The sequence below is a fragment of the Schistocerca americana genome, chromosome 4 (genome assembly GCF_021461395.2).
Source record: "Schistocerca americana isolate TAMUIC-IGC-003095 chromosome 4, iqSchAmer2.1, whole genome shotgun sequence".
NCBI classification, from domain to species: Eukaryota; Metazoa; Arthropoda; class Insecta; order Orthoptera; family Acrididae; genus Schistocerca; species Schistocerca americana.
In genome coordinates, this window is record NC_060122.1 from 361,451,654 (window position 1) to 361,468,569 (window position 16,916).

The 16,916-nt window shown below is 39.9% G+C and overlaps 1 protein-coding gene across 2 annotated transcripts in view; it reads right to left on the reverse strand.

The window, feature by feature from the left end:
* Positions 1-16,916, reverse strand: part of LOC124613996 (importin-7) — a 188,456-nt gene that overhangs the window by 124,303 nt on the left and 47,237 nt on the right. For both annotated transcript variants that reach the window (XM_047142794.1, XM_047142793.1), the window contains exons 3-6: positions 10,206-10,359; positions 6,615-6,773; positions 6,363-6,519; positions 6,061-6,245 (exon numbers count right to left, since the gene is read on the reverse strand). In XM_047142794.1, coding sequence (XP_046998750.1) covers positions 6,061-6,245; positions 6,363-6,519; positions 6,615-6,773; positions 10,206-10,359 — 655 coding nt within the window. The remainder of the gene's footprint in view (positions 1-6,060; positions 6,246-6,362; positions 6,520-6,614; positions 6,774-10,205; positions 10,360-16,916) is intronic.

The window sequence follows — 16,916 nt, forward strand, 5'->3', positions numbered from 1 at the left end:
AAACCCACCAACCACACCAGTGTTTTAACAGTTCCACACCAAAAAATCCCTCCAATACAGCCTAGCCACCTGGGGAACAGTATCTGCAGTGACGACTGTTCCCTTGCACAGTATACTGAAGGTCTCCAAACAAATCTCCCACCACCACCAACACCCAGGAACACCCTCCTTGTCACGTGTCATCATCCTGGACTGGAACAACTGAACTACATCCTTCATGAGGGTTTCGACTACCTATCATTGTGCACTGATATGAGGCACATATTACCGAAGATCTTTTCTCACCACTTCTAAAGCTGTGTTCTATCGGCCACCCAACCTCCTGTAACATTAACATAGAGAAACTATGAACTACAGTTACCTTACTGTCCTTGGAAATAGTCACCTCCATAACAATGCACTGCTTAGCTCTGCCATACATGTCCTGGAAACTTGGCCCGAAGTCTTCCTTTAGAATGGTGTTCAAAAGCCATGTCACGTTTTGTTGGATGCCAGGAATATCATCAAATCTCTTTCCTTTCAAAGTGAGTTTGAGTCAAGGGAATAGGAAGAAGCCTGGACGACTGAGATCCAGCGAGTATGGTGGATGTTCAAGTTGCACCACCCCCTTTCCTGCCTGGAACTGTTTGACAATATAGGCTGTGTGTGGACGAGTATTGTCGTGAACAAAAAAACCAGGAGCCTTGTGTGTACTGGGGTCTTACCCTGTGTAAACATTGCATGAAACAGGTCAAAATTTCAACGTTCCCTCAGGTAGAAATTCCTTGTGGATAATGCCTTGACTATCGAAAAAGCTGATCAGCATCACTTTGATGCATGATTTTTCGGCTCTGACATTTTTCCGACGAGGTTATCGTGGAGAATGCCATTCCATGCTTTGCCATTTCGTTTCAGAGTCATACCAGAGACACCATGTTTCATCCTCAGTGACAATACAGTTCAAAAACCTGGTTGTCACATCCATCGTTTCAACAAAATCCTGTGAAGCCTCTAAACATGCCTGCCTCTGATCAGCAGTCAAGTGATGTGACAAAAGATGCCAACACGTTTTCCTCTTCTCTAGGATATGTCCCCACGGATTTACGGTTCATCTGCAGTTCATCCACTATTATGTGCACAGTTAATCAACGGTCACACGTGCTGAATGTCCTCACTTCCTCAATGTTTTCGTCACTGACAGCAGTCGCTGGCCATCTGCTACAAGGATTGTCAGAAACACTTTCCCAGCCTCCTCGAAAATGGGCGAACCACTCATACACACACTTCATGGACAGTGCTTGATCCCCATAAATACATACCAGCATTGCACGCGTTTCTTTCGGTGTCTTGACAAGCTTAAAACGAAACTTTAAATTGATTCTTTGCTTATTGTTTGTCCTGTTCTCAGCTCAGAACAAACACACTAAACAAGCACTTCGTCTAATAGGTCTAACACGGAACACACACGATGTTGAACTGAACTACAGTGGGGGCAGGTTGTCAACACTAGTTGCTGCGCAGGTGCAGCATTGTGAGTCGTCAGTGTTGCCCGATCGACAATACTGACTGTCACCGAACTTAGCCAGAGGTTGTACATATAGTATATCTATGAGAAAACCTAAGCTTTCACACATAATATTAGTCTTTTTGCATGTGTTACACTTTAAGTTATATCAAACACAAATCTGCCAGTAAAATTTTAAATCATTATAAACGTCTGGTATTCTGGGACCAAAATTTTTCTACTTGGCTGGTTCTTAAAGAGTAAAGTTTGCGATTTACGAAATTCATCGCATATTGTCACATGTAACATAATTCATCTTGCGTAAAAGGTAATTTACTTTGAAAGTAACTGTTCAAAACCACAATTTGCAAAGTTTTCCAGTGACCTGTTAGTAATAGTTCATTTCAACAGCGCCAGAAGATAGGAATTACTGCGTATGTGCACTAATGATGATATAGGAAGCCCTTGCTTGGTGTCTGCTCTGCTCATAAGCCTTTCATGGCATTTCTGTTTGAAGTTACATGCGTAGTGAAGCATTGCATGACCATGTGCAACAGTGTGGCATGTTATTTGGAGGGGACATACAGAATTATTGTACTTAGCACAACTGTTTTATCATATCTTATCCAGATAAGAAAAGCAGTCTCTAGCACCGGACTGTACAACTCTAAGTACCTTAATATTTTGTTATGTGGTGATTTTAATAGTTTTTTTTATTTGCACTCTGCAATACTGTTATGTACCATTTCCTATCAAATTTACATCTACAGAGCACTGCAACAAAAAGCTAATAAGAAGGAATATAAATTTATTGGAGGGGGGAGGGGGGGGGGCACAGTCATTTGTATAGGCCAGACCAGAACTAAGAACAACAAGCTTTTCATGATTTTTCCAAACTGTATAAAAATTAACAAGATTGCCCGTGAAACCATGAAATTTTATAATTGGGAAATTGGGACTTCATACTGTACTCCACGAGTAAATATAACACCTTGTTGGAAGTTACAATGATAAAATACAGTGTGCTGACAGTCTATAATTTACTGAAGAATGGCTTTCTGTAAATTTAAGATGTAAACAAGACAAATTAAGAAACAATGCCAAGGCGAGGAAGTACCAGACAAATATTGAAACATGTCTTGCGGTCGAGAAACATTGTCTTTGACATAAGGAAGATACGTAAAATTCTGCTAAAGCTTTTCAGTGTGGTTTTAAAGAAGCCAATTTTCTTGCACTAGCATTACTGTATTAACTCATGTTTGGTTCTTTATTATGGCACAATGAATTCAGCGAACAGCTGAAACTATAGCCAACAGTGTAGAATGGAACTTTATTTCAAATAAAATCACTGCCTGTGCAGAAAAGATTAATAAAACCAAATTTCTTTAGCAAACTGACAAGAATAACTTCATTGTTCTACAAAGTGATTAATGCTTTATTGCAAACAATGTGGAAATAAAATAAAAATCAGACAACTGAAACTAGTAACATATTCATTTGGCACAATAACGAAACATAAATGCGAGTCACATGGAGGCTACTCCCTATTACAGCTTTGACTGCTCTGCGAAAGCACGAATCTGGCAGCATCTGGCTGCTTGCAGCTACTGCTTATACTTCTCTAACAGTCACACTTCAAGTAGCTAGAAACAGGGTAACACACTGCTCTTCCACACGACTTCAGCTGTGTGCATGGATGTGAGCATGCTGGCAACTTCTCCAACAAACCTATATAATTTAAACAGTTGTGACGCCATGCTCATCGTGAACAGTTTGTTGTTACGAAGCATTGCACAATCCTCGTCCTAAAACCTGTGACACTTGTTGGTGTCGGCACACATTTGTTCTCACACTGTCTTTTTTTTTGTTCTAAATGGCACATATTCTTTGCTAATTAAGTTTATATGGGTGTTTTTCTCTCATTTATGTTTTGTTGCTGCAATATTATTCTGCAGTAGCAAACTAAACTAAAATTTCTTGTTATTACTAGTCAAAAATTTAACTCAAAATTGAAACAATGAAAAACTCCCAGAATTCTAAAAAAAAGAAGTTCCAGGGTTTTCCCCGGTCGAAAAAATTTCAGTTTTTTCCTAGATATCCTCGCTGTCCCAGGGCATGTACACCCTGCTACAAGAGAAACTACTACTGGCAGCAACAAATGCGCCACCATCAACTGTATTTAACCTAACCTTTTCTCTGAACACCGTTAGATCCTTCACAAAAATTTTGGCTGAACTTTTCTCCAGCTTTAGCCAGCTAGTGCCTAAATGATTCAAGCATCAGTGCCTTCTATTAGCAGCTCTGGTGCTTTCCTAACAAAGCTACAACAATTTACCTCTGTTATACCAATGGTTCCTAGATCCATGTTCTTCCAGTGTTCAAGCTGCACCCTTTGAGACTGAAACCCTTTTTTTATTTCCCTGAGATCCTCTAACCTAAAAACTGCCCAGTCCACAGGACACAGCTCCTGCTACCCATGTAGCCACCTCCTGCATTTAATGTATTCCTGACCTATTTAGCGAAACCCAAAACCCCGCCACCCTATGGTGCAAATCTAGAAACCTGCAGCCTACACGATCGCACAACCGCCTGAGCCTCTGATTCACATTCTCACTTGACTCTGTACCAAAGGTCCTGACCACTATACTGCACGTGGTGAGCTCTGCATGACTGGCAGCCTTTAGCAATTCAGACAGCCACTCGAATATAAAGAGAATTTCTTCCAATCTACAAAGTGACACACATCATCGGTACTGACTTGAGCCACCACCTGCAGTATGACTCCATCCAGTAGGCACAGAGGCCCTCTTCCCCTTCTTGGCAGCCGTCTTCCAAGGGGCCCCATAATTCGCATTAACACTGGAGCTCTGAACTATCAATTACCACCCTCTGTAACTGTCCACATCTTGTAGGCTAAGAGGTTTCCTCTGAAACAGGACAAATGACTGCATCTGGCTGAAGGACTCTGTCAGCCACAGGCAGCACCTGGAACCTGATTGTCAGACGAACTGTAGGGGCCTTAAATTCGCCCCCCACCCACACCCCAAGGCAACCTCCCACTCGACCACAGGTGATGGGTCAACCTTAATGTGAGCAGTTACTGGGCTAGACACTGGTACGAACCAACCAGCGGACTCGTGGGTAAATTTGGATGTTCACTGGATCCCCACAGCTGGTCCATAACAGTTTACCCACACACTGCAGCCTCAAACTGTGTAACCGAAGCCAAAACAGCCTGGAGCAGAGAGCAAAATGTCATCAACTCAGCTCGAATCCGCACACAATAATTACAGTCCCCATTCGTACTAAAGGTGATGGAAAACTACACCACACACTGACAAAAATGCAAGAACTGTGTCTAGTAAATTAGAATAACACACAGAAATTCAAAAACTAAACTACCAAAGAACACAGGTAAATAATTTGTTCCTGGTTAGGAACTTGCACAAAATTGGTTTCTTTGCAACAAAGTCGACAACACAAGAACCGTGTTGAGTAAAGTAACACACACAGGTTCTGAACTCGTGTCCCCAAACCCTCAGTGCACACTACTCTCTGCCAATGTACCAACTGATCTTTTCCTTTTGCCTGCTGCTCTACTTTCCACTCCATCCCCCCCCCCCCTTCCTTGTCTCCCCTACAGCCTCTCAACACTGCACCAGGTAGTGGGAGGTAGCAGACAATTTAACATAACTTATTTACAAAATATAAATATCTTTTGACGAGGAAAAAATCCTACATTACTCAGCCAGACAGTAGCCTAAAAATTATATAAAACATCTGTAACTGAAAATTTTATTTCTTGTCTGCATCTGTAGACCCAGTACACTCTGCAGGCAGCACTGTTTCTTCTTCCCCCATCTGTACCCTGATCTCTCTCCCCATTTCCTGCTCCAGAATAGTTGCTGCCGTTTGATGTATTTCAGTTTGTCAAGCCTAAGCAACCAGAGATAGCAATTGTATGTGAGGTGTGCTTGCTTCTGTGAATGTGTATGTTTTCTTTTCCGATGAGGGCTTTGGTCGAAAGGTTAATGTGTAACAGTCTTTTCGTTGTGCCTGTCTCCTGTTCAACGTGTCCTCTTTAAGGTGAGTAGCAATCTATCCTTTCTGTAATTATACAAACAGTTTGGGTAGCTATGAATCTGAATAAAGAGGAAGTGGCTCATTAGTAATGAAGGTCAATGTAATAAATCGATTCAAGTGAAAATGTTATTTCCCAAGTGTATTTACAGACCATTTATATCAGATAAGGTCATTCTAACTTCATTTAAACTTCTAGCAGGCATAACCTTATACCTGTTGTTGAGTGGACGATCATGACAGTCTTGCATGCAGACGAATACTTTTCCATGTATTAATTTTTATATAGTCATCTAGCAAATACGATTTATACATTAGAACTGTCAATTAATTCACCCTTCAACATAAATTTTTGTGAGGAGATCAGTCCCCGATATTTGACCACTTTCACACACGTACACAACTTAAGAACAGAAAATGAATGCTGGAACATAGAATAACTTCACTGATAACTAGCCAATATGAGCAAGAACTTTATTGCATTAATGATGTCTCACCTCTCAAACATCCTGTGCAGTATATGCAGCGCCCATTTCTTTGCCTTCCACCACGGTAAGTCAACTCTATCGTCTTCATCCACAGCATTTGTTTGTTCTGGTACAGGTCTATCGACAACAGCTCGACAAATTTCCATCCACTGTGAGAACACTTCCCGAGAAATCAGTTCCAACGGAAGAGAATACTGAAACAAAAAATTTCAGTGTATTTTAAGAAGTACATAGAATATGTACCACCACTCGTCAGAATTCTCACTGATATATACTCATACACTTCTATGTAAATTAGTCTGTGTACAAACCTGAGTCAATGCAAAATATATCTTAAGAATCTGTTTTTGCAGTAATACGGACTGTTCTGACTGATCAGGAAGTAATCTTACGCACAACTGGTATATCATTGGGAATAACAAATTCATTGCTTCATTTAAAGGGCCTCTTTCTTCACGTTTCTTATACCTGTGGAATGTAATAGGCCATGTTTATTAGTATTAACATGCAACAATTGTTAGAACAGTATATTTTCTTATCACTTACTCAAGGAAATAACTTACTCAAAAATTTTCACCAACTGATACAAGCAGAGAAGGGCTCCAGACCAACCAGATGCATCAGGATTTTGAAGATATATACTGATTTTGTCAACTATTTGTGTCCACCTTCCAGGAAAGTCGTGTTTAACAATATTACTCACACAAACAGCTAACTGTACTCTGAAAAATAGCAAGAATTCAAAATGAGAAGCAATATGGAAATGTTAATGGCAAAACAAATTTAGGTAGCTAATATTCAGAACACAGAGTATTTGCTTCTTTCTCATAGACTAACATGCACTAGCCAATACATTTTATAAAAATCTGGTAGTTAATGAAACTGTGTGAGAAGGACTATTATTAATTTAATATAAACCATATGTTTGGAAACTTACACTCTGCAATGGAGTGTGCAGTACTCTAAAGCTTACTGTCAGGTTTAAAGTTAAAGAGTCACATTTTTTTTCCTTTTGGGTTACAATTTGTACTTGCGTAGCTCTCAATTCCCCTAAAAAGGTGAGGGTCTTGTTTCGAGTGCAAGTCAGCAGATAATTCAGCACTACTTATTTACAAAACACAAATGTTTTCAGGATGAGAAAAAAATGTTCATTAATCAGCCAGACAGTAGCATAAAAATTATAAAAAAATTTAACCGAAAGTTTTATTTCCTCTCAAGTTCTAAAAAAACATTGTCATATGTTCAATCACAAAAAAACATGGTGCACTCGCTATTGGGATATGTTATCTGTTGCAAACTGTGCAAATGTGACAATGAATGTAGTTCTGGTGTGTCACAGTACATGATGCTGATAATTTTGACTGTTTCTGAAACGCTTAACTTTTTTTTAAAAAAAAAAAAAAAAATAGCCCAATGATTGCGATTGTGTATCAGAGTACTATATAAGATACCTACACTATGTGATCGAAAGTATCTAGCTACCCCCAAAAATATACGTTTCTCATATTATTAAACAATGGAAAATCCAGGATGGAATGTAACAATATTAGAGAAGGAAAGTTGCTACTCATCATATAGCGGATGATGCTGAGTCGCGATAGGCACAGCAAAACGATTCACACAATTATAGCTTTCGGCCATTAGGCTTCTATCAGCAAAACAAACACACACACATGCACGTGCAAACACAACTTGCACACATGTCTGCAGTCTCAGATAACTGAAACCACACTGCGAGCAGCAGCACCAGTGCATGATGGGAGTGGGGTAAGGAGGAGGCTGGGGTGGGGAGGGGGAGGGATAGTATGGTGGGGGTGGTAGACAGTGAAGTGCTGCAGTTTAGATGGAGGGCAGGAGAGATGATGGGAAGGGGAGGGGGGAGGAAGTAACGGAAAGAAGAGAAACTTCCCTTTCTGCTACTTTCCCCCCCCCCCACCCCCACCCCACCTTCTCTCCTGCCCTCCATCTAAACTGCAGCACTTCACTGTCTACCACCCTACCCCACTGCCATCATGCACTGGTGCTGCTGCTCGCAGTGTGGTTTCAGTTATCTGAAACTGCAGACATATGTGCAAGTTGCGCTTGTGTGTGTGTGTGTGTGTGTGTGTGTGTGTGTGTGTACTGCTGACAAAGGCCTTAATGGCCACAAGCTTTAATTATGTTTTTCATATTAGATGCCTTGTGCTGCCAAGTAGTCAGTATCAGCGACCTCAGTAGTCATTAAGACACTGTGAGAGCAGAATGTGGCGGAACTCACGGACTTCGAACCTGGTCAGGTGATTGGATGTCACTTGTGTCCTATGTCTGTATGCGAGATTTCCACACTCCGAAACATCCCAAGGTCCACAGTTTCTGATGTGATAGCGAAGAGGAAATGTGAAGAGACACGTACAGCAAAAGAGTGCAAAGGCCGAACTCGTCTTTTGACAGACAGAGACTGCCGACAGTTGAAGAGGGTCATAATGATTAATAGGCATTACTTTCAATAGTTGTATGTGTCTCACATGGACATGTTTCAGAATTTCCAAATTACATAATGCCAGGCGTTAACTGTAATTCACAAACTGCTGAATTCCCTTTTTACTCAAAAAACAAACCAAAATTTGTACGACACTGTGCTAAATCCTGATGGGAAAAGGACAAATGAATTGACACTGTACTAAACGGTAATTCAATGCAAAAAAAAAAAAAAAAAAAAAAAAAAAAAAAAAAAAAAAAAAAAAAAAAAAAAAAAAAAAAAAAAGGGGGCACTCTTGGCTCAAATGGCTCTGAGCACTATGGGACTCAACTGCTGAGGTCATTAGTCCCCTAGAACTTAGAACTAGTTAAACCTAACTAACCTAAGGACATCACAAACATCCATGCCCGAGGCAGGATTCGAACCTGCGACCGTAGCGGTCTTGCGGTTCCAGACTGCAGTGCCTTTAACCGCACGGCCACTTCGGCCGGCAAGGGCACTCTTAAAATGGGATATTCATACCAGGGCACTCAATCAATTTCAAGCATGGAAATGTTTGGGGTGGGGGTGGGGGGGAGGAGATGGGGGAAATGCAACTTGCCAAAGCCAATGGTACCTGTGTAAGAGTTCAAGGAGCACATACTGCTGTGTCCAATAATAGCTGAACAAAATATACTCAAAATACATTAAACATATTCACAGTTGTGAATATGGGCAACCATCAGCTGTATAAATGGAATGACGACAATCAAAATTTGTGCTGGACCAGAACTCGAACCCAGATTTCCCACTTATCGCTAGCAGTTTCCTTACCATTCGGCTATATGACCATGACTCATGGCCAGACCCATACTTCCACATGTCGTTAACCATGTGCCTGTTTCTTTGGGCACGCATGCACTGCCAACACCAAGCGAGCGACTATCAAGTAAAATGTCTCCCCTGTACGGAACTGTACATAATGGATGCACAAGTACAGGATGTAGAGACAATGGTTGGTGCCTTATGGAAGTTTGGGCCTGGACTTGAGACGTGCTCAGGTAGCCAAATGAAGAACAAAATCTGGGTCCGAGTCCCCGTCCAGCACAAATTTTGATTGTCATCATTCCATTTCTACAGCTGATGGTTGCTCATATTCACAACTGCGAATATGTTAAATTTATTTCATGATGGCTGTAGTCGCAGCAGTGCCTGTTGCTTCAGACATGCATGCATGTCTGAAGGAACTTTGCACCATATTTGTGAATAACACAGGCACTGCAATGTCATATATATTTCAAAATGTCTAATCAGTCTTTGGTGCATACATACCCTAACAGTATTCTCAACTTTACTTACGTCCAGAACCTGAAATGTCACCAAATTTGGCTTACTGACAGCAAGATTATATACTGATCGGTGCCTGCCACATTAACAACAAGAGTGGTTCACAAGAGGTGGTGAGAGTGGGAGAAGGGAGAGCGCAGCCAAGGAGGGTGGGAGGGACAGAGGGATGATTCTTCTTCCTTTCTACTTCAATGTTTACACTACTATTTGTTCCATTTTCACAGATGAATTGAGTCAAGATGGTAGCTACATCTGACTAATTTCCAATTCACACTAAAAAACAAAAGATTGTGGCCAATCTTCCAGTAAACGAAAAACAGAAGCAGTTCAGTACTGCATTAGTAAACTCAAAACTTATTTAAGTGCAAACCTTATGATGTCTGGTGCATGAACCACAGCATCAACTATGGCATCCCTGATCATGGCTCTATCCTGTTCATGTATGCTAAATGGTAATGGCTGTCCAGGTTCTACTTCTCGGTCTGCCCAATTCTGTGTGACAAGATTCTTTAAATATATTACACCTGTTGAAAAACACAAAAAAGAACATTTAGATTAGCTTCTTTAAATATATTACACCTATTGAAAAACACAAAAAAGAACATTTATATTAGTTTATGTTTATAACTGGACAATATAAAAAAGCACAGAACTTCAGCTCTGAACCAGCAATGACAGATCAACTTCTATTATCACTCAATTTCTCTTCACTATCCACACAGAACAATGTCTGATAAATGAAACTACATAAATTACATAACTACTGCACAAATATAATTTTGACACATCTGACACACAGAGGTGCCAGGGTTTCAATAATTTTAGTGAAGAGCATCCACCGTATATGAACAGTGGTAAAACACTTTTGTGCAAAAAATTGCTTGATCTGTTCTTGACCTCAAAAATTTGATTTTGCTTTACAATTTTGAAATTCCTCCAAACAATAGGAGACAATTTTTTCTGATGGGGATGGTAGAAGGAGAACGGTGTTATGCACACAAAGTATGAATTAACAGGCTGTCTATAATTATATATCATGAATGTATTGATAATTTGCTGCAGAATTAATTTTAACATTTTTAATGAGTAGTGAATCGTCAATAGATATTTTTTGTTGGAAGACAGACATTATTACATATGAAGTACATGCAAAGAAAATGGAGACCATGGATAAATGAAAGGAATATTTTAATTATAGTTTATGGGTAGTGTTACAACAATACACAAATGCCCATGATAATCACTGCAGTGTGTATGAAAGGAATGCAAAAACCTCCTAGTTTTACATACTGTCTTGTGCTATCTTCTTCTGGGTGACCTGAGGACCTAAAATTATAGTGTTAAGACTGAAAAATACAAGACTCGCATAGGGATATGGTGTTATATGGAAAATATTTCAGGATTTGTCATCCCAATTTTGCGCCAGGCTCTCAATAACATCATGAAGTTCACTAATGTGAGCACTCTACACAGCTTTGTTTGAGTTCCAATCAAGATGTTTGGGTAAAGAGGAATATTCAATTATAGTTTTGGCTTTGACCAGCAACATACTTTTAGTAGCTGTTGTGATGTCACCTTTTGGTGCATATTTTTACAATTTGGTTGTGAGTTGCGAAGCCAACAAATGTGGTAGCAAAAAACCTTGTTGTGGTGACAAGCTGATCTGTAGCATTGCCATTTGAAAAAAAATTACCATTGTTACCACATTATAGTGGCCATGTTGTTCACGACATGTTTCCTTAGTCAATGGTCAAAGCCAATTACTAGTACTGAATATACATCTGTATCCAGATGTCTGTGGATTAGTAAGAATATCAGAATTATGTTAACATGAATTTTCTTGGAATGTTATGTATTTAGTGACACGTTTAAGTGTAATTATATTGTGATATACACACTATCAGAAGTTTTTGCTACCATTTAACACACAGTATCACCTTATCAAAAATAATGACTGATAAATCTCTCACTGCACTGATGAAACCAGTAAAATCTGACTTGGCAACATGGGTCACTAATAAGAACTGAAAGCTATACAGAGGGCTGCAGAATGAGATGTCAAACTAGAAATGCACCTTCTAGGTGTATACTAGAACACAGAATCAGACAACTTTCGCAAAAACACAGGGGAACATTGCCCATAGATTATATGCAGGTTCAAATGTTATGAGGAAGCTGCTATAAATCATGATTAAGGCTGCAGTTACAGTAGAATGGCACTGAGTGACCAGATCTGCCCAGTGATCAGATCAGAGCAGTACTGGTAAAGCAAATACATGCTGCCGCATGTAAGTGATTATAAAATTGTCTGTAGAAGAGCAGTGCAAGAAGTGAGTTGCATAGGGCAGCACTGAAGAAATCAAATATGTTTGTTCACAGAGTTACAATCAGAATTGTTTAATAATTGCAACTGCATTTGGGCAGTGCTGGAGGCATTCACTTATTGCTACAGACAGCAATGTCAGCTATGATCTCACTGTATTGTTGTGGGGGGAAGGGGGGCGGGGTGGCTTCACAGATGACTTCATATCATTCCTTTTTACTCTACTTCCTTTCATGGGATCTGCAGAGCAAGAATCATCAAAACAGATTACATTTTGTATATACTATGAGATTAGGTGGGGGAATATTACTAATTGCTGAACCGACTTACACTTTAATAATATCTCATTCATTTTACTGGATTGAAGTGATTGTCAGTAACGAAGTTCAAAGTAACATAGTTGACAAACACATGAAAAATAATATTTTATTCCTGGTGAGAAAATGTGTGTGATGTGGACAGCTCCACTTGCCACTCTATTGAAGTTCCATCTTGTTTCTTAAATACTTTGTTAACAATGCTGGATTTCTACTGCCCACTGCTCCAACATTCAGAGTTCAAACATTGTTGTGGAAGAGCACACATACATTTCACAATTTTACCCAGAACATTACAAGAAATTTTCTATTGTCTTTTGAAGCATTTACACTTAGCCCTCACTTATTCCAAAAGCATGTTATATTGTTTGTTATGCTCTAGACTGTTTCCTGTTTAAAAATTATCTCTCTGAATCCAAAAGAAGTTGGCTATAAGGTCTTACGATCTGCTTTAACAATGAATATGGTTATCTTCAACAAATATAACTGACATACATGGAAGTGACGAGCATATTAAGCCTCTCTCCTTGAATCGAGAGAAATACACTTTCAGATTGAAATGTACATCACTTTATCACCATTCTCTCATCCATCAATTATAATGAACCTCCTCTACCTGCAAATGCTTGTCCTACAAGTGAATAAAAATGTTTATAGTTAGGAAACATTACGTCAGAATTCCATGGGCATTTTAGATGACTGCTTTTTCTTTTTTTTCCACGGCTATTGTGATTAGAAATGAACTTAGTCCAAGGAGATTGTAGTCTGGGTCCCACTTGCTATGAAACATAGTCAAATGTAGCAAGTATTAGTGAAACATAGTGGGTATTATCAATCCTGGACATACATGTAACCTTTAGTACCAACTATGAACACACAATTTTTCTGCCTCTTAATACTAAATGGGTGGCTAGACCATCTACTCAATCAGATCTTTTACAAAAATATATCTAAAAACAAAGATGATGTAACTTACCAAACGAAAGCGTTGGTATGTTGATAGACACACAAGCAAACACACACACAAAATTCAAGCTTTTGCAACCGACAGTTGCTTCATCAGGAAAGAGGGAAGGAGAGGGAAAGACGAAAGGATGTGGGTTTCAAGGGAGAGGGGTAAGGAGTCATTCCAATCCCGGGAGCGGAAAGACTTCCCATAGGGGGAAAAAAGGACAGGTATACACTTGTGCGCGCGCGCATATCCGCCCGCACATATACAGACACAAGCAGACGTACGTGTGTGTGTGTGTGTGTGTGTGTGTGTGTGTGTGTGTGTGTGTGTGGGGGCACACGCGCGAGCGAGTGTATACCTGTCCTTTTTTCCCCCCTAAGGTAAGTCTTTCCGCTCCCGGGATTGGAATGACTCCTTACCCTCTCCCTTAAAACCTACATCCTACATCCTTTCGTCTTTCCCTCTCCTTCCCTCTTTCCTTATGAAGCAACCGTGGGTTGCGAAAGCTTGAATTTTGTGTGTGTGTTTGTGTGTATCAACATACCAACGCTTTTGTTTGGTAAGTTACATCATCTTTGTTTTTAGATATATTTTTCCCACGTGGAATGTTTCCCTCTATTATATTCAGATCTTTTACAAATGTTGATTTATGTGGTAAAATCTACAATACGGTTTTCCAAGTACATACATCTACGAGTTTTAGATAGTGACATCTTTCAACACGCCAAGGAATCAAGGAGACTGACTTCCCAATGAGGCAATACAGGTTATCATCAGAAATGTTTGCTGCACTGTTTCTATGCCTCACTATTCCTGTACACAAAGAGCTGCTGAAGCAGCTGATATCTCTGCACTGCTCTCCTCTGCAGTGTCACTCCACTACACTCTGGGGGCTTAAGTCCTGTAACTTACTTCAATTCTCATCTCCAGTACCTCTTGTTGGAAAATTGTTATTCCAGGATACATGGTGCAGAGGTGGTGAATGGGATGAGATGCTGTTCATGATATCTGTCACTTTGATATCAGTACTACCTTCACTGTTCCTAATACAAATTCCATACTGACTAGCAGCTTCTGCAAAGCACACAACTGAGTTAATGCCTACTGCAATGTTTTGGAGAGCATTTGGAGCAGCTTCACATGCTCAAACAATAATCTAAGACTTTATTATTGTTCACTTAGCCTTTAACAAAAACAGACTTGCACCTGTCCAGAAGCTAGTTCTTCTATGGCTCAAATTACTGTACTGTTTGTGCACAGCAGCATTCTGTGGATATACAAGGGTACACTGAAAAATGATGCCTCTGGATTTCTTATGTGAAAACACTTTAAGCTTTTAAAATAAAACAAAAGTTACTACCATTCTACATCTTTATTCTTCATGTCTACATATTTGCAGTCCTCAGTCACTAGCAGTCTCCGACTGTAGCATATTAACATGGTGGTGTGTAGCGTAACTATAATGTGCTTGAGAAACAGAATGCTGAAATCGAATTTCTAATTCAAAGGGTTTGTCCACACATGAAGTACCCTCTCCTTCAGCATGACAAAGTTGGGCCACACAAGAGCACTGTGACATATGCAACAATCTGACGATTTGGGTTCACTGTCATTGATCACCCTCCACAGATTCCCGACTTGGTCCCATGCAATTTTCATTTGTTTCCAAAACTTACAGAGCATCTTCAAAGACTTCACTTTGATAGTGATGAAGCAGTGAAAGCTGAGATGAGGTTGTGGCTCCATCAACAAATTAAAACATTCTACATTAACAATATCAACAAACTGCTCTCTCATTGGGAGAAATGTGTTAGTTATCAGGACATCTTTATAGAAAAATAAATAGGTAGACATGAAGAATAAAGAAGTGAAACATTAATAATGTTTATGTTTTAAAGCTTTAATAGCTTGACACTCACAAAATATGGAGGCATTACTTTTCTGCACGCCTTCATACACCACAGTACTTTGAATTATCCAAACCAACGGGAGACATTTATAAGCAAATGAGATACAGAAACCCACTTGTACACAACCCCAAAGCAATGGAGACATGGCCTGGAACAGGCTAATCCAGTAGACCTTCTCACATGAGGACTCAGATAATCAAATACACTTCGTTTCACTCATGAGCTATAGGCATTCCATTAATTATCAGCCAACCCCAAAGCAATGGAGACATGGCCTGGAACAGGCTAATCCAGTAGACCTTCTCACATGAGGACTCAGATAATCAAATACACTTCGTTTCACTCATGAGCTATAGGCATTCCATTAATTATCAGCCAAGGCTGAAAGAATAAAAAATAGTACACTCAACTTCTTATTTTATAAGGGTGTGTTTATGCTGCCATCTCACTATCAACCTCAAAGGTCTATCATTTTATCAATGCCTGGCAATTATGAAATACGCCCACTAAGTCTTACAGGTCCATTTAACTTACACTTTCATTGCTCACTATGACACACGCCAGGCAATGATATCAATATGGTCTGTGTTTTGAACCATGGTCATATCCACATATGAAACTTGGGTCACGATTGACTGCTTCAAGGTCACTTCAGAGTGACATGTTTGTCTCTGCTAACTATGTGAACAGCTGCAGGGTAATTACCACTGGCAAGCAACGAGGCTGCAGCATATATCTAACAAAGTTCCCAGCAAGCAGCAAGATGCAATCTGCCAGCAGTGAGCAGTGAAGTGCCAGCAGCAAGCCTGCAACATAAATGTATCCATAAGACCGGAGGATGCTAGCCCAACGCCAGCAATCTTCAAGAGCAGCAGCATCCGTTGCTCCAAGGTGGCACCTGTCGCTTCACAACTCTGCTTATTCAATAAGTACACATTTGACTAAACCAGCCTCATGTTCAGGCAGTACTAACAGAACTTCGAAGAGTGTTCTAGATCTTTCATACCTGCCGAATTATCAAAAAGGTCTAGCACTCCTGTCTTCATTGCAACAAACACAAGTCAGGGGATCATAGAACAGAAAGTCTCCCACCAGCTGATCAAGTACACTACTCAAGGCCTTTTCTGTTACTAGTAAAGATTTGTATGTTCTCTCAATATTAAGAAGGCACTACTGTAGAAAAGGCTTTTATAGCTCTTCTTGTGCTACTGCATATGTGGCTTAATTTGGATTGTGCTCCAACATAAGCACGAGCACTTTTCAGATGGCTCTTTGGAGGCTTGCACATAGACATGGAATTCCTTCAAATTATTTACATCAAAACTGTAAACTATTTCATCACACTATTAATGACAAACTGAATTGTAGAATGTATTATCAACCTCAAAGGCCTATCATTTTATCAATGACTGCATCACATGAAAGTTCATCATACCACCTGGCAGTTAACAAGGATGATGATGATGGGTACTGTCAAGCGATGATTATGGACCGTACTGTGATAACCAAGGTTAACTGAAGAGCTGCTCACTATGCCCCTCCCCCCCCCCCCCCCAACTAATATCAGTACCGTAACACA